General features: G+C 42.4%; 1 protein-coding gene across 1 annotated transcript; it reads left to right on the top strand.

Annotated features, from left to right (window-relative positions):
* The first annotated feature begins 443 nt into the window (after positions 1–443).
* On the top strand, positions 444–17,643 carry ASAH1 (N-acylsphingosine amidohydrolase 1). The gene is made up of 14 exons (XM_074155254.1): positions 444–581; positions 5,623–5,669; positions 5,867–5,957; positions 7,166–7,252; positions 7,718–7,796; positions 8,669–8,743; positions 9,540–9,585; positions 10,927–11,071; positions 12,238–12,292; positions 12,486–12,567; positions 13,167–13,298; positions 13,855–13,978; positions 14,518–14,574; positions 15,213–17,643. Exons 1-14 carry the CDS (start codon positions 504–506, stop codon positions 15,300–15,302), a joined length of 1,188 nt encoding a protein of 395 aa, XP_074011355.1. The 5' UTR covers positions 444–503; the 3' UTR covers positions 15,303–17,643.
* Positions 17,644–17,919: the final 276 nt, after the last annotated feature.

The raw sequence follows: 17,919 nt of genomic DNA, 5'->3' as shown, positions 1-17,919 counted from the left end.
CCCGGGGCCCTCACACCTTACAACCCGTTTCTTTTCTCATTTCCTGCTGCTTCGTTCCTTGGATGCCCCACACCTCTCCAACCGAGGACTTCCCAATCCTCTTCTCGCCGACCCCGCTTTGTTTTATAAGGGAGTTAATTGCACCCCCAATTAAACCGTGATACTAAAGACTCTTTGGCTGCTTTTCTATGTGCCTCACAACACGTGACGCGACCCGGGCACTGCGTAAAGCACAAGAAACAAACTGAAAAAAAAAACCCACACCGCAGGCATCAAGTCCCCTCGGGTGAGACCCTACATGGAGACCTGCGACCGGCTTATGCGCCTGGGGCGGCGGCGGTAGGGCCGGGGCGGCGGCGGCAGGGCCCTGCCGCCGCCGCCCCGGCCCTGCCGCCGCCGCCGCCGCCTCCTCCTCCGCCTCCCTTCCCCTGACAGGAGGGGCGGGCCGGTGTCATGTGGGGCCGGCCAGACCGGGAAGCGTCTCGCCGAGCAGGGAAAGGAGGATGGCGGGCCGGGGCCGAGCGCTGCTGGGGCCCGCAGCACTCCTGGTCGTGGCGCAGCTCGTCTGGGCGCCGGACCCGGTAAACATGGCGGCCTGAGGGGGAAGGGGACGGTGTGAGGGGAAGGGGCGGGGGGGGGAGGCGGATTACCCCCCGAGGGGCTCCGGCAGGGTGGTTGTGAGGGAAAATGGTCTTCCCCAGGAAGGGAAATGTGAGTTTTAAGGCAGCGTCTCGCCGCCCTCACCGAGTTGGTGACTCTTAAACGTCTCCTCTGGCAAGCGGCCGCGGCGAACGAGTCCTGGTGTTTATGGGGTGTGTTTCACAAGTCCTCGCTCGTCCCTTGCGTTCAGTTTCATGCACATCTAGAACGTATCTATTGTAACGTTCCAGCAAAGCAGTGTTTTTCGGAAGGAGAGTTAAGAAGGGCTTGCTAAAGCTGCTTTTGAACCTTGCTGTATTTGCCGTAGCAAAGGGGAGGGGATTAGAGCAGGTGCGCTTAGGGTCTCAGGTTTTGTTTGGGGTTTTTTTTCTAATTTTTGAACGTAGTGAGCGAAGTATTTAACTTTTGGTGGAATTATGAAGTCGAGGGGTCGGTGTGTGTGTGTGTTTGTTAATTAGTTAGTTAGTTAATTAGTTGGAAGAGGCTGGCTTCCATCTCCTGGGCATGTCAACAGCTGTTCTTGCGCCCTGATGTGTTTGTTCTTCCATCTCCCCAGCTTCTCAATCTCCTCATCCTCTCGGACAAGGAACAGGCTTTTAAGCATCCCCGGATTTCAAAATATTCTTTTGCAATATATCCTTAAATATTTTAGGAGCGCACTACTTACTGTATTCTTTCGTGCTTGCTCTAAGACTTGTCCTAGCAAATTACATTGATTTCAAGAGAATAAGTATGGATTTGGGGAGAGGGGGGAACTGCAGGAAGGGCTTTGGAGGACTGTGGACATCTGGATATCTGGAGGGCCCAGATAGTGTCTTAGATAGATGGCCTTAGTGTCAGAATTAGGCCCCCTCCTAATCTGTGCACCCAATCCCATCCTACTCCAAAGAGCACCTTCCCAATACTATAAGCCAGCTCCAGCTTAAAACACCTTCAGAATTTTATCCAAAAGCTTTCTGGGCTGTGAAGTGGGAGTGAAAGTGGCAGCTATCAGCAGAGTCTATCATTAGAGCTTGATTTTGCATTTAATTGCACTTGGTACATCCTTATGCTTGCACAATATCCACTGGGTGTCCAGGTTGCAGGCTGTGCTGCTCTGCAGCCAGGTATCAGGCTTGGGAATTTGATTTTTTGGTTCAGGTGCTGGGATGCATAATTTGCTGAAGAATGAGTGGCGATTGTTGTCTTCCTACGCACAGCTAGTTGGATTCTTTTCGTTAACAAAGAACGTGGAAGCAAAATGCCATGAATTGCATCTCGGTGGTACAGACTGTCAGTCCCTTGAGCTTTCGGTCAGGCCCCTTCAGCATACTGAGTGTTTTGTCCAAACTGCAATTTAAATTGGCCTGGTCCCCGTTGCTTCAGCGCTGCAGGAGTACTCTGAGCTTCCATGTTCGGAAAGGTGAAGAGCACCGGGACTGCTGCAGCACCACAGAGTGCTGTGTTGGCATCGTCCCGTAAGGGAAGAGGAGCAGAGAGAAAAATGTATTAGACGAGCAAAAGGTGCTGAGTATAACAGATTATTTTGCCTGAAAGAGATTGAATGCCATGTCCTTAACCTATGGAATCATATTTCATAGCTCAAAGAGGTAATTTTATATTTATTTTTAAATATGAAGATGAGAAACACTGAATGTTACGGAAGGATGCCAGAGAGGGTCCACATGTGAAATGTTGTTGAGGGTAGTAAAGAAAGCGTTAGTGCTGGCATTCTTTAGACAGGACAAGCTACATTCAATCTATTTCATATTAATGAGGTCAGGCTAGGTTTTAAAATAGTTACTTGGCAATCATTAAACCGTGCATTAATTTTCTTTACTGCACTGAATAATAACTGTTATTGCTTGATTATTTTATTTCCTGGTAGAAATTTCTCTTGGCAGTTTGTTAGCTATGTTCCTGTTAGCTATGTTCCTGTTCTCTGCTCTCCTTTTTTTTTTTTCATACAGTGAGTCATAACAATATAATATAATATAATACAATATAATATAAATCTTCTGTGTTACTTCCATTTTTTCTTATTATTTCCATTTTTCCCCATGACATACTGTCGTTCTTCTCCACCGTGTTCTTTTTCTTTTAGTGTTTTGATCCTATGGTGCCACGCAGCCATTACGCATATGCAAATTCAAAAGTCAGCAGTACATCAGACAATCAAAATATGCAATCTGCTAGTAACAGGCAATTAAAAAGGAAAAAAAAAAAAAAGAGCATGTAGTCACCATTCAAGAATAGCTGTATTCCTCCAAGGAGGTTCAATATATGTTTGAAAAGCAAATTTATAGTGACAACCTCCTGTTTGGAGCCAGCTTCTGATGGCTCTTTCTGGGGTACCACCGCTGGCTTGTCACACTGGAAACTCGAGGTGATGGTCTCGTGCCGAAAGGCTGCTCCCGCTTCCCTTCAGACAGCATTTATTGTTCCTCTTCCAGTGTCAAGCCTGTGCAGAAGGGAGGATCTCACTCACCGCAGCAGTAGCTTCACAGCTCCTCGTTTCATTCAGGTCATAGAAAAGGCCTGGTGGCTTTTCTGTGGCTGTAAGAAAATTGTTTAGGTGTCCTTTTTTCTTTTTGCCTTGTCAGAAAAGTTTGCAGTTAATCTCTAGCTCAGTGCAAAAGGCTAACAACTTTTTTTTGTTCCTCTTCAGAAGTTTGTGTGTGTGTGTGTGTGTGTGTTAAAAGAAAACAAAAAACCCCAAACAATCAGCAAAAAATCCATACAAATAAAAACTTCTAGTTTTCTGTTTGTCTTGTTATCTTTTTAAATTACTGCTTAAGTACCACATATAATAGTTTATCTAAGGAAAACGTTAATAATCTTGGTTTTCTTCAGGTGTCTCAATCAATACTAATAGTTTTGGAAGTTGTATGGATTGCTTGGGGGATTATTGGTTTCTTTAGCTTGCTTTATACATAGACAGGTGAGAATTCTAAAATTACTGATATGTAAGGAGAGAACATTTTCTGTTCTCTGCGTCTATGTCTTTACTCTTCCTTTAACTGTCACTTTCCCCACCTCTTTTGTGGCTTAAGTTGCAAAGGGCTGGGAAGATAAAAATAACTTCAAATACAAGATTAAAATCTCAGGAGAGAGCGTCAGGAGTGACATAACATTTAGCACGTGGAACATCACTTAAACCCCTCTGAGATCAGTTTGCGTGGTGGCCACTGTTCCCTCCGTGTGCCCGTGGGCTGTACTGACAGATCAGCTGAACCCATTTGGGGTGATTTTTTGTTGTAGGCTTTATCTGTCAAGAAGCCTATTTTGACAGAAAATACTTCCTGAAGGTCCAAATCTGTGCATGCATTGCAGTAGGATGTATGTGCGATGTCACTTTTTCTGCTTGATTTTGGTATTGCAGGATGGAAAATTTCACAAGGCAATTGCATTAATACTGTTAAGTGTTTGCTTGGCTTTGCACAAAGCCTCTGACTTTTGTTGCCTAATTAGTCATCTGATATCCTCCCCTTCCCTCCTTGTTTTGAAACTTCCTCATTTTGAAAATTAAATGGCCTCTTTTGTTTGACCTATTGTCCCAGCTGTGGGAAGGCTATAACTGCACCGCAGTAAAATCTAGGAAACCCAGAGCTGCTGGTTCTATACGCGTGTAGGAAAACCAAAAATCCATCTCATGCTTTCTCCCAGCTACTGGGAACAATACAAAAAGAAAACACGTGATAAGACACAGAAACCAACGCCACTTTAAAATTCCTGTCTCCAGTTGTAACAAATTACGCCGTTGTTTAAAGTCGGTGGCATTCTGTAAGACATTGTGTTTTCTAGATTAATGCATTAAAAACAGCTAATGTGACGAGCCCCAGGAGAACGTGGGCATTAGTGAGCTCGCTTGTCCCAGATACGTAGCTGCTAGAGATCTTGTCTCAGTTTTTACTGGAGCCAGAAGGCATTATAACTATACACCAGTAAAATAATCTAATTACTGCAGCTAAATAAATATTGGACATCGATGGCGGGGGGGAGGAAGGGATCCCTACATATTTTTGTTTCTGTTCTGTCTCCCAAACACTTGTGCTTCGGGAGCCTTTATGTGGCCTCCTGGAATAGCACGTGTGCCTTTTATTTTTCCTAGAGGGACGTGCTGTGCTCTTAGAAGCTTACTGATCTGCTCAGATAGCTCAGGGACCAGGTCTGGTCTGCTCTCAACTGCCTTGAAGCACCAGTGCAGCGAGAAGGCATTTGCTTGTATTTCAGCGGGTAGAACATGCAGTTATAATTGTGGCGTGTCTATGCGTATGTTTATGTTTGTATATGCATGCTTTATGTAATCGATGGGGAAACACTCTTGCATTCACTTTGAGTGTGCCTAAATATAGTTCTTAAACTTTCGCTTGTAACTAGCCCTGCTTACAGGAATGAAGGTGGCTAGTTTTTAGTTATATTCCTGAAATGCTCCCTGGTAATATTAAGCAGCAGTTCAGCGGCGCTTTTCCACACTAAACATAAACGAGCCGTACAGCTTGTTCCTCCAGCTGAGCAATTTGCCCAAAGTTCAGTGTGCCTTCTCTGCCCCAGCTGCACAGTGAGCCTTAACACCAAGCGTAATTGTGAAAGATGCTATAAAATGAGATTATGAATTGAACCGATGGAACAAACTGGTCCAGACTGAGATTTAAGGTTCCTGAACTCGTCTAAAGGATATGCTTTTGAAGTGCTCTGTAGTGAATAGCACTGAGTGAAAAGGGGTTTCTATACTTCTCGTAAACTTGTGTTTGCCATGGACTACATTAAGCAAGTTGTCTGAAGGTCTGTTTGTCCCCTACCTCTTGTATTCTCCTCTGCGCTCTTTCCAAAGTCCCCAAACTTTTTCTTCCTTTATTATCAAGTCATCCCGGATTGAATTAGCTGACTAGTCCTAAAGGTTTCATTCAAAATTAAGTCTGCTAGAATAATGAAGTGTTTAAACAAAAGGAGCTAAGTAATAATGTTTCACTGTCTTTACAGTACGGAGAAGAGTGCAGGAGTAAAACATACCCTCCTTCAGGACCAACGTGAGTAATCTGATTCAACTTGTCTAGCAAATTACAGAAAAGTCGTGATTTGCAAGTCTGAACAGGTTTGGGGTTTTTTTTGTAAGTTGTTCCTGTTGCAGATCAAGAAAACGCTGGTTACAGGTGGGAAGCACCTATTCTGTCAAACGTTTTTTCAAAGCCTTCTTTAAATTTGAACTCTGGTACTTATCTTTCAGGTTCAAAGGGAACGTACCCACGTATATTATAAATCTCGATTTACCTGCCAGCAAAAGATGGGATACCTTGATGCACGACAAAAAGACGGAGGTATGAAATGCAGAGGTTGCTTTGAAGCTTAGCAGGTATAAAACCACCGCGTGGCCTTTTAGTTTGAAAAAAAGGTTTGGAAAGGAAAACATGTGCTAAAATTCTCTGAAAGGGATAATATCTCCAGTTGACTTTTGTAAAATTATTCTAGCCTATAATAATTGCCTGAGTAGAACATTTTTCTGTTCAACTCTTGAGCCAGCAGCATCAAGTGCAGGGGCACTGATGTTTGGGATAAAACACGGTGTGGCATAAAGCAGGCTTTCATTCATCAACGCTCTTTAATCACGAAGTAATACGGAATGAACGGGGAGGAGTACACCAATGGGACGGTCTCCGTAAGCTGAAGTGAAACTAAGGCAGCGTCCCTCCTCCTCTGCACATCCCTGCTGCTCTCAAAACGCTGCAGGAGATGACGAAGTGGAGAGGGAGAAATGCCCTTCCTGCCCTTTTCAGGGATGCTGGGTTTACGCAGGAGAAATAATTTTTAAAATACGCCTATTTCAAACTAATTAGAACAGCTGTTCTTCTGAAGGCTGCTGAAAATTCAACTCAGTAATGCTTAATTTCTCAAAAAGGGCCAGGCATTTTTGCTGTATCCCTGCCGACTTTGACCTTTCAACTTTGAAAGCCAGACAAATTCTACTTACACCGTAATATTTATTTTAAAAGTCTCATTTAAGCCAGTGGGCGTTCAAAGCTTCGGGTTGCACCTTAAATTCTGAAAGGTTTTCTCTCTGATGTACTTTGGAGTTAGATCACGTGGAGTGGAACTCTTACTTGTGGCCATTCACATGTGGGAAATGGAAAGCATGTACTTTTATAAGAAATGTATTGAAACTTTTTGGCTTCAAGAACATCAGCGCTTAAGCAAAGAGCTTTTAATTAACATTTTTAAAGATGGAAGAGTGCAGAGTATTCAAATGTGGTCAAAGGAGCAGAAGATGATGGCTTTTTCCTGTAATTTGTTTTCTCCAGTAAAGGGACATGTCAGAGCTAATCTAGAAAGTTATTTGAATAAAGCTTGAGGATGACTCTTTAATGGGGGTGATTTTCTCACCAAAACCACCACATTTAGCACTTTAAATACATATTTTTTCAACAAAAGAAACGTTTTTTTTGAAAAGTATGTGGAGGAGTTCTGTTAGCATTCTAGCAATTCTTATGCTCAAGATCTTCTATTCAATAAAAGGCCTTGTTCTTTTTAGCTGAAGACTGTGGTCCAGAATATTAAAGATATAGCAAATACCTTCTTCCCCAGTGGCAAAGTTGTTGACATAGTGGATAACAAAATAGTAAGTATTTTGAGCTTAATTATTTTATTACTGTTTGTTCTGACTACCAGAATTAGAATGGTACTAAATTTGGCAATTAAGGACTTGACAAGTGATAATTCTTCCACTTCCAGAATAAAAATACTGTCCCACGCTGACGTCAAGCTCAGTTCCAGTTGAGCTCTTACAATATGAGAGTCCTGCTTCAATTTGTTCTGTCTATCGCTGCTAACGATAATTAAGGTTACTGGGCTAATCTCCGTTGCTCACATGTCAATATTTTAATAAGCAATACTTTTTACTTTCCCTAAGTATGTACTTGTCTTCCAAGCACTCTACAAACATGCTCAAGTTGTACGGGCTGCAGAGGAATTAAATACTCCGTGTAATAGTTGTGAGAAGGATGTACCTATTGGGGAGAGGTTTTTTTGAAGGAACAAAATAGCCTTAATTTACACAAACAACGTATAAAACTTTTCCTTTCAGGCTCATCTGACTGCCACGCTGCCGTATCCTTTCAATGAAGAACTCCAAGGGATTGCAAATTCATCTGGGATTCCTTTGGGTAACAGTTTCCAACACTTTATTAACAAATCCAGACTCGTTTAAAATTAGTATATGTGGCAATCTGCAGCATAGTTGTCATCTGTGACTTTAATTAATTAATTAAGTAGCTAAAGCAATAAATTGCATCTCACACCAAATGAAAACAGTATTTTAGAGGAGAATGGCAGTAAATCACACAAGCCTTTCATCAGGCTGAGTCTTCTCTGTAGAGCTGCAGCTTCTCGCTCCTGAGTTTTGGGAACTGGAGTGAGTCTTAGCTCCCGTGCACCAAAATTTGGGGGAATCCTCGATTTTCATTGGTCTCCCGTTGAGCCGTGTGTCTGCTGTTGACATTCCAAGAAGACAAGGGGCGCAGCTTCATGCTGGGCTTTCTTTCCTGTGTGATCCTTGCCACATCCTCCTGCCTTCCTTCTGCACCTCCTGCAGAAGAGTGCGGTTCCAGGTGAGAAGCAGACACTGAATTCTTCCAAAATTGAGAGAGAGAAGGTCCATAGACCTGCTTCCACTGCCTCCCTCAAACAGGAGCAGCACACCTGGTGCCAGTCAGCAGCTCTTACCTGGGAATAGTGGCACATAGAGCTGCTTTCTTCTTTAAAGTGAATTTTATAGCTTATTTTGAGGTTTCCAGAGGAGGAATTAGCAATGACTGTCAGCTTTCTATATAGAAAGGGGCTCTGATCCTTCTCTTTGCCTTTCAGGAAGCTCTTAATTTTGCTAAACCATTCATTTCAAAGAATTATATTTAAACAGAAAATCTTAAGAGGAATATTGCAGAATGCTGAACTTTGCAGTATGCTTTTTTCTAACCATGTTTTTTCTTTTCATGGCAAAAGTTTCAAACGGTTGAACTTTGTTTCTTTTTTGTTCTAGGGGAAATCGTTATTTTTAACATCTTTTATGAAATTTTTACTGTCTGTACATCAATAGTGGCGGAAGATAAAACAGGTAATGCAACCCACAATAGTGTTAACAGTTTTCTCTTGTGTAGGAGAAGGTCCACCTCAGTTATACAAACATAGCCCTCAACTGCAGGCAAGAACGTCTAGTAGAAGAGATGGGAATAAGAGATCACAGGTGTCTTAGGTTAAAAAAAATAAAGGAAAGAAGTACCTTCAAAGATGGTTTAGTTTTGATTTTGTTGAGGGTTTTTTTTGTGGCTAGTTTGTCGTTGATGGGGGTTTTTTTTATCATTTAATAGGTGGCATTTATTTTTCTAGGGGAGAGAAACTCCAGCCAGACACCTGATGCTTTCTCAGTGCCATGAAGGGTTCTAGTGCAATCCGTTTTGTATCTTAATTTCTAGCTCTCGCGTATGTGTGGGGCTAGAGAAAATGGAGAGGCTGTTTTAAGAAAAGAGACTCTTTCATTTTCTTAGTTCTGCAGCCCTTGTCTGCGCCTCTTCCAGCTTAGGAAATTCCTGAGGGATTCTCAGAGGGCTTACAGCATCTCGCTTTTAGAGGAAGCTCAAGGTATTACCGTTGCATTAAGGTAACGTGGCAAGCATCTGAGGCTGAGGCGGACAGCAGGTTACAAGATTACCTGATTTCAATTATGGCAAACCACTTCTCTGATTCAAAAAACCCCACCATTTTTCTGTGCTCAGGAAAAGGGCAACCAGACAATGGTATTTTTCCCTCTTACTCATTTGCAGGTTTACTAAGCTGAAATTTATGTCTCTTTCTTAGGAAAACTTTATTTATTTATTTATTTATTTATTTATTGTTTATTTATTGTTATGTAGGGAAGCTGTACCATGCCAGAAACTTGGATTTTGGACTCTTTCTCGGGTAAGTACTTCAACTTGTGCCTTTCAGTTTGGAGGTGTTTTTTTTTTTGTTAAACCCGAAGAAGCAGCTAGCTGAACTTGATATTTCTGCATGCCTTCTTGGAGTCTAAGTGATGAACTGGATGTTGGTAAGGCTGTGACAAGTAATCCTGCGTTGCGTGTTGTGAAAAAAAGCTAAAATGAACAAAAGGATTGTTCTGCTGATCTTATGTCAAACTGCTCCCAGCTTGTTGGGAATGACTTTGGAGAACAGTTGTGTTCAGTGTTACTCAGTGTTTTCCCAGCTCCAGTTAAAACAGTCTCAAGCCAAAGAACGGCACCGTGTGTCTTGATTTTTTACGTGATGGGACAGCAGCATCAATTTTGGTGTATGCAGTGAAATGTGGATTGGATTTGGGCTTGGTTTTGTGGTTGTTTGGGGTTTTTTTCCAAATTATCACCCTACTTACTGTCCTGGGCTCTACTGGCACTTCCCATCATTCATCATTTCTGCTCGGAAGCTGGTGATTTGTATTCCGCTGATTTAACATGATCAGCCATTTGGATACAAACTCTCTATTTGTTGCCCAGCGCTGGATTCTCTTTTAGTTCTCGTTTCATACCTCGTGATCGGGTAGTTCGGTGTTTGCTTTTAATATCCCAGTATATTTTGTAATATCACTTTCCCAGATGGGATTTAAACGTCCATCTTCATTAAAAGGCTTACCTGCCTATCAAAAACTCCAACGTTGTCAGCTCTGACTCCACCAATCCCTTGGTTTGGCTTGTGTTGAACTTCTCCCACTGGTCAGAAATACTGGGGACACGCTCCCTGAAAATTAAGGCAACTTTCAAAACTGTTCCCAGAACCTGGATTCTTTCCGGAGATTTTAATGGTCTGCTAAGTGTTCTTTAGCACCATCTTGCCCTCAAACTGTTCTGGCTCATCTTACAAACCAGAATTGGAACTTTTCCTTCATGTAGAGCAAATCCAGTAGCATGTGGTTTGTTTTCTTGCTTTGAGAAGTAAGAATTGGAGGGAAGCAGTTCGTTCTGCTGCAGAACAAGCTACACGTCCTTTCAGGATACACGGGGTTTGGTGTCACGGACAGTATCCGTAGCGGCCTCCCTTTGCCAGCAGGAACAGAACAAAGTTAACGTGAGCTCTCGGTTCTTTTCACTGGTGGCCCATGCGTTTAGACTTCCTGGTTGTCCCCTGGTGCTGCTCAGGTGACCGCTGAGTAACTACACGAGTGAGATCAGGACACGGGCACCGCACACAGGAAATCCGCCTGCTGCGAAGGGAAGGTTTAAAAGCTGCCGAGGGAGGGAGGTTTCTAATGCTGTACCCTCCCTTCTGCAGGTGGGATGTTAAAAATAATTCCTGGACTTTAACTCGGGAACTGAAGCCTTTGGTGGTAAACTTGGACTTCCAGAGAAACAACAAAACAGTATTCAGGTCTACAAATTTTGCAGGATACATAGGCATGGTGTCTGGAGTCAAACCAGTAAGTACGGGGAGGGGGGGGGCTTGTCAATTTGGTGATAATGCTTCAGACTTCCCTTTGAGATGTAAATCTTCCTGCTTTCATCCTCTGCCTTGGGATGTTTTGTAATAAATGATCTCTTAGTTGTTCTGATACCCAATATAGCTACTTGAAAAAAGATAAAAGACAACAATGCTGCCCTCTTCCTTGTAGAAGAAGATTGCCTAAATGAAATACTTATGTTTAGACAATTCTTAAAAAAAAAAAAAAAAAAAAAAGTGTTGAATTCTGAATACAAACAGGAATGAATACAAAGTGCTCAAGGGGTTGGAGTTTCTTGCTAGCAAATAGATGCTGCTGTGATCCCAGAGGTGGAAGGGCGTACTTGTGTTGTTTCAATTCTTTCTCCAGTCCTTGGAAAAGGAGTCCTACTTTGCAAGAATTTTTTTTTTTTTTTTAATAGGCATCTGAAATGTGGGTTTTATCTACATCTTCAAAACCAGCAGTACAGAACTATACTAGGATCTCCAGCTTACCAAAACTCCTCCTTTTCTACATGTTCTGCCTTTATCCTCAATTATAAGCGGCCCTTTTCATAGTAGGGCATTTCTGGTATAAATCCCTGCATCGTATCCCGTTATTTTTGTCTCTGGACAAATAAATTGGGAGGAGTCCATTCTGAAAATGATCCTCTGAAAGAAACACTAGTTGGAGAAGGCTGGGATTTGAGTTCGAGTTGCGTGTTGCGAGTAGCACAGACTGGATGACCACGTGGTCATCCAATAACAAGTATCAGGGTGTACACAGCACTGGGCCTTAAAAATCTGCCTTCCAACTAGAATAATATTCAGATGTCTGAGAAGAAGGTTACGTACAGAAGGAAAACTGGTAATTCAGTGACACAACGGCAGAAAAATGGCCATGGACTTGACTTTGCTTAGCATAACAGCATGGTTTGTGGGTTGCTGTGCCAGGTCAGAAAACTAGGAATTATCATTTTTACTCGCTCGAGCAGTGATAAATTAGGTTCTTCTCTGCATGGGTTTGATCTTGCAGCCCATTACTCAAAGGTGAAGAGTCCAATGAACAAGCAACTCAATTGGTGTGTTAATAAATTGCAGCTGCCTCTTGTTTGTTACTGGTATTAATTGGGCTGGCAATGGGTTGACTGGTTTAATGCTTTTCAGGACTTGTTCACTCTGACAATGAATGAGCGTTTCAGTCTTGATGGTGGTTACGTTGGTGAGTAATGCTCATTTCTTTCATTATTTCTGTCCCGAGTTTTCCAGACCTTGGGAATACCATTTACCTTAACAAACAGCCACACAAATGGTGGAGTTAGATAAAACACAGTTCATTTTATAAGCTGTGCAAGTTAGAACAGCGTGAGTGAACCTTCTGAAAACAAATTATTGTAACGAGTGGTATTTTGCAGGAATCTTCGAATGGTTTCTCGGTAGAAGAGATGGGATGTGGATGGGCTTTCTTACAAGGACAGTATTGGAGAACGCAACAAGGTATTCTCCCTCCTTCCAGATATTCTACTGCTTTAATCTGCTTTGCTTCCCACTGGCACAGATACTGTAAATGTATGTTTAGTATCTGATGATACAGGTATCTTCCTAGAAGCTTTAACATTAAATAGTTATGGGTTTGCTGTGGGGGATGGGGAGGCATCACACATGATCCCTTAAAACTCCTCAAATAGTTTTTTCAGATTTATTTTTTTTTTCCTAATGAACCTCTTGGTATCTGAATGTGTAACAGCGTTCTGCGTCAGAACACATCCAACAGGCAGTGGTGTATTATAGGAAGTAAACAGAAACAAAGCTCTCGTGCAGTAAATGAATTAGGTAGAATATAACACAGCATCTCGTCATTTTATTCCTGTTTTAAATGTAGAGAAAGTGCAAAGAGCGCCTCTCGACTTTAAGTACAAAGTGAGTGGAGGAGCTTTGCTTAAATGCGTTCCTTCATTGTGATACGGTCTCATACGCGCACGGAAGGGGAAGAAAAGTGTAACTACCCAAACTTTTGCTGGGTCTGTCAAACTCAGTCTTCAGTACTTGAACCATTCATAGCATTTAACAGTCCAACGCTGCTTTGTTACCTGCAGTTACCAGGATGCAAAAGACAGACTGGCAAAAACGAGGCTGCTGGCTCCAGCTTACTTCATACTGGGTGGAAAAAATTCTGGAGAAGGGTGTGTGATAACTCGTTCCCGGACGGCTACTCTGGATATCTGGGAGTGAGTATGCGTGACCTGGCACCTGATTCAGCCTTCCAGAAGAGGACAGGTTCCACCTATAATTGTGTCCTATGTTTCTCGTGACTTAGAATCATAGAATCATTTGGGTTGGAGGGGACCTTTCAAAGCATCGAGTCCAACTATCAACTTAGCACTGCCAAGCCCACCACTAAACCATGTCCCTCAGCGCCTCGTCTACCCTCCTTTTAAATACCTCCAGGGATGGTGATTCCGCCACTTCCCTGGGCAGCCTGTTCCAATGTTTGACAATCCTTTTGGTGAAGAAATTTTTCCTAATATCCCATATAGACCCCCCCTGGCACAACTCGAGGCTGTTTCCTCTTCTCTTGTCACCTGTTATGTGGGAGAAGAGACCGACCCACACCTCGGTCCAGCCTCCTTTCAGCTTGTTGTGCGAGAACTCACTTCTTCAGCATCATTGAAAAGTACCACAGCAAGCCTAAAAAAAAGAAATCTAGCTGTATATAGTGTATACTGTGTATGTACTTACTGTATAATCAGAGGAGCAAAACACAAACATATACCTCTTTTCCAGCCTTGATATCCAGAAAGGCACGTGGTACGTGTTGGAAACAAACTACGATCGCTGGAAGCCTCCCCTGATCTTGGATAATCGTAGAACACCTGCAATGAAATGCCTCAACCAGACCATGCAAGAGGTAAACATCCTTCCGGTGCCTCATCTTGCTGTTTTGAAACTCCCAAGTTACAGAACTGATGTGACACAGCCAGGAGCATTCCAGGCATTGGCAAGAACATCTGAAATGACAGAAGCAGCTAACAGTTTTGTGACAGTTTGTCTGTGCTTCTGGGTAATAAAGTACCAGGTGGCTCTTTACGCTAATTTTTTTTTTTTTTTTTAGTTTTAGGTTTTCTCTTCATCTAGGTGGGTTTCCTGCAAGCATTTTCTGCAGCTGCACGTGCAGGGGATGCTTTGAGAGAGGTTTTCGTTGCCTCCTGAGCTGTTCTATCACCAGTGCAATTGAAACGCACGCTGTCAGGCAGCAAACACTCACGTGTCCCGTGCTGTACTGAGAAGCGGTCTGCTCAAGTTTTTGCAGCCCATGTTCTTCTGATCTCAAGGGCTACTCTTAAAGCTTTATCTTATTATCTAATTGAGCAGTAAAAAAGTTACACTTTTCAGCATTTACACTAACAGGTAAATGGCCATTAACATAAACGTATTCTTTTCTTTCAGAACATCTCCTTACCAACAATTTATGATGTCCTCTCCACAAAGCCTGTCCTCAATAAGGTAAATGCTTCTATTCTTGCAGGAAGTTTAGAGCCGGGAGGTGGGGGGGGATCACTAACTACCCTGCAGCTAAGGAGGAGGGCACGGGGGTACATTCAGGGGTTTTTTAGGTGAAATGTAATTGCTGGAATAGCTGTTTTCCAAAGGCCCTACAGCTTTAAAGCCCCGCGTAGCCTGAGCCCTTTCCTTACAGTTGAAGGCAACATTTGCACTGCAGACATCGCAAGGACCCTTCTAACCTGAATTAACCTGTGATACGTGCCCTTCTAAGTGGCATGAAACAAGTTAATATATCTCATAGTTTATACATACTGGAGTCACATTCTTGAAACACAAGATGTTTTAGTCTGAACTTGAGGGTTTGGTGTTTAATTAAAAAAAAAAAAGAGATGACTAAAAGGGTGAGAAGAGTTTTTGAATGAGAAATTTAGTTACTGTATTCAGTAGAGGCAACATTCTTGGCTGTGGACACAAGCTATCATACTTGCATGGTGTTGAGTTAATAAGATAAATGCTCATTTTTAGATGAACTGTTCAGCTAGTACCAGAGACAGTTTTTCACTAATTACTGTAATGAGGCTTTCCCTTTTTTTTTTTTTCTTTTTTTTCCCTTCTTCTTCCCCCCATCCGCCTGTTAGCTGACTGTGTGCACGACGCTGATGGAGGTGTACAACGGTCATACAGAGACTTACCTGCGGGAGTGCCCAGATCCCTGTAGTCCTTGGTAGGCCTGTACCTTCCCTATGTTGGAAGCTGCTTGTCCGAATCGGAGGTCCTCCAAGAGAAAAATACTTCCGGAAAAAGATTCCTCCGCCTAACTCCTTTCTTCAGAAATCTAATGGCTACATAGAAATGTCAATGAGCTTCTAACAGTGGAGGACCCTCTCTCCCATTGGACTTTCTCGCTTTCTGAGCAGCAGTTCTGCTGACGAGAAATGTATACTAATGTATGTCTGGTTTGATTGCGGCCGTTTCTACCAAACGAGTTCAGCAGTTAGCTCTACATCTCTTCAGTCCTGACAGTATTTTTGGTTTGGTTTGTGGGTTTGCTATTTTTGGGATTTTTTTGTTTGTTTGTTTTTTAGATGAAAACATTTCTAAAGCACACGTGAGTTAAAATGGCACCTACCGGGCATGGAAAAGAATTGGGCTATTAGGCGGCCAGCTGGGACAGGACGGTTCTGTTGTTTCCTAAGCACTTAAGCTGAATTGTTAGTGTTCTGGTCCTATATGAGGATATGTCTAAGATGTCCTGTTATAAAATAACCCACCAAATTTCATATCTAGTCAGAGAAATGAGGTCGTAGGGAAATACCAGAAATGAGATCTGAGCCAAAAAATGTCTTTTCCCTGATTTATAGATCTTTTGATGAAGCTCTTTCTTGGCTTGTTAACAATTTTTTTTTAAATACAGATTTTTCTGTTGTCTCAAAAAAATAAATACTAATACAATAAATATTCTTAAGAACTAGATTCTTTGACCAAAGTACAGGTGCACTGATTTCGTACCTCTGTGGACATCACCACGCACATTGCATATCACGAGGCAGAAAGAGCATTCACTTCCGAATAGACTGATCTTAACAGTGACTGAAAACCTGATTTCTTTCTTAAACTGATGGTTGAAGCTATTGCTGTAAGGGGAAGCAGCCAGGTACTAATAGTGGTGTTGGAGAGTGTTTTGGTTGGTTGGTTTGGTTGTTTTTTGGAAAGTAGGGGAGGGAAGCCAGCTCAGACTACACCATTGGCCACAATTCCAGTTAAGAAAGTAAAGGTCCTTTAGGGAATTAGAGAGAAGCGCGGGCACCCTGATGTCCCAGGGAGCAGTAGTTTTATGTGTGTCACTGGCTGTTTCCGGGGACATCTCTTGTGTTTTATAACACGCAAAGGGAAGACACTGGAGGGTAAGGTTGGTGGTTCCCTTGTAATCTTTTCTTAACTGCTCCAGGAAGGAGGTACCATTTGTATTCCCATCCAGCTGTGAATGTAGAGTTGCCGCTGGCGTAAGGGAAGTGTTTGCTCTCTTTGGGGTCTGCAGAAGAAGTTCACAGAAGGGGACACAAGTTGCTGCCCATAAATCTTGAAATGCAAAGTCAACTTTCATCCAAATATGACTGGCTAAGTTTTATTTAGTATCGCTTCCCTTTCTAAAAGTAATATTAAAAGAAAACCTTTAATCATCCCTTCTTTCAGCAACTAGGTCACCAGCTTACAGCAAACTCTTTCCTTATTAGAGGCTCTCCCTCCCATCAATGCTGGAAAAAGCAGGGACAAAAGGAATGCTTTTTGCCAAGTAAGTTTAGCAGCTGACAGAGAAACCTGGCTTCTGGTTACAGAAGATGATATTCTAGACCTTAGAACAATGCCTATAGCAGCACAGCAAGAACCAATTCAAAGGGGTGTGAAGCACTGATGCACTGAGAGCACACACAAACCAGCATCCCGCTATTTAAACTGACATTAAATAAAGGGCTAGTCTAGTTGTACATCTAATTTTTTTTTTTTTTTAACTAAAATGTGCAAGCAGAACCACGTTGGCATGATTTCCATTTTTCATCTGTCGTGATATTGAACCTGTGTAAACGAAAATCAACATAGGAGCATGATTTAGATTAGGGAAAAATGCCCGTATGGTGTGAAATGCAGCTTCTGGGACACTTGATTCCTATAAAATGGTTAAACCAAGTCAAATGTTATGGTCTGTACCGTGAAGGGCACAGCGTATGCTGCTGAGTTTGCACCTTAATCCGTCAGGGGGTTGTTCAGATTTGTTTGGAATTAGTTGCATAACAGCCATAATCAAATTACGTCGTCATTTAAGAATAAGTAAGTAGTAAGTTTACTTGCTTAATTAGTCCCGTCCCACTTTAGCATATGTGGAGCAAGGCAACATAGACTATTTACAGTCATTAACTAATGAGCTTTCGGTATGTCCCTTGTGCAAGACAATCCACGTTTCCACACTGGAAGTTGCTTTACCATTGCAAAAGCAGAGCTGGGTCCCGTGGATGTCTGTCCAGAGCCCGACCGCCTGCGCCCACCACTCACCGAAATAAACAAAGCCATTTCAAAACAAAACACCCCAATACTACGTGTTACTGTGTCTGCCTTAACATAAAAGAAGTGATGAATGGGATTAATTGCTTATTGATTTAACCTTCGTCTGACAGCTCTGAAAGCGCTTGCTCTGCCTGACAAAAAGAAGTTTAATTTGCTCTCGTTACAGATAGAGACATCTATTTTTAATGTCACTTTGCTGCCTCCCCTCCTGCCCACCTCCGCTGCCCGAGGAGGCATTGCAGTGGAACCTGAGGCTATTTCACTGAAGAAACGTATACAACTACT

This window comes from Numenius arquata, chromosome 10 (assembly GCF_964106895.1).
Source record: "Numenius arquata chromosome 10, bNumArq3.hap1.1, whole genome shotgun sequence".
NCBI classification, from domain to species: domain Eukaryota; kingdom Metazoa; phylum Chordata; class Aves; order Charadriiformes; family Scolopacidae; genus Numenius; species Numenius arquata.
This window is presented reverse-complemented; position numbering and strand designations above follow the sequence as displayed.

Excerpts from the sequence above, each read along its gene's own strand:
- ASAH1 (XM_074155254.1), top strand. The coding sequence starts at position 504 with ATGGCGGGCCGGGGCCGAGCGCTGCTGGGGCCCGCAGCACTCCTGGTC. Across the intron at positions 5,958-7,165 it reads TGCACGACAAAAAGACGGAG|CTGAAGACTGTGGTCCAGAA; the intron begins GTATGAAATGCA and ends TGTTCTTTTTAG. Across the intron at positions 9,586-10,926 it reads GATTTTGGACTCTTTCTCGG|GTGGGATGTTAAAAATAATT; the intron begins GTAAGTACTTCA and ends TCCCTTCTGCAG.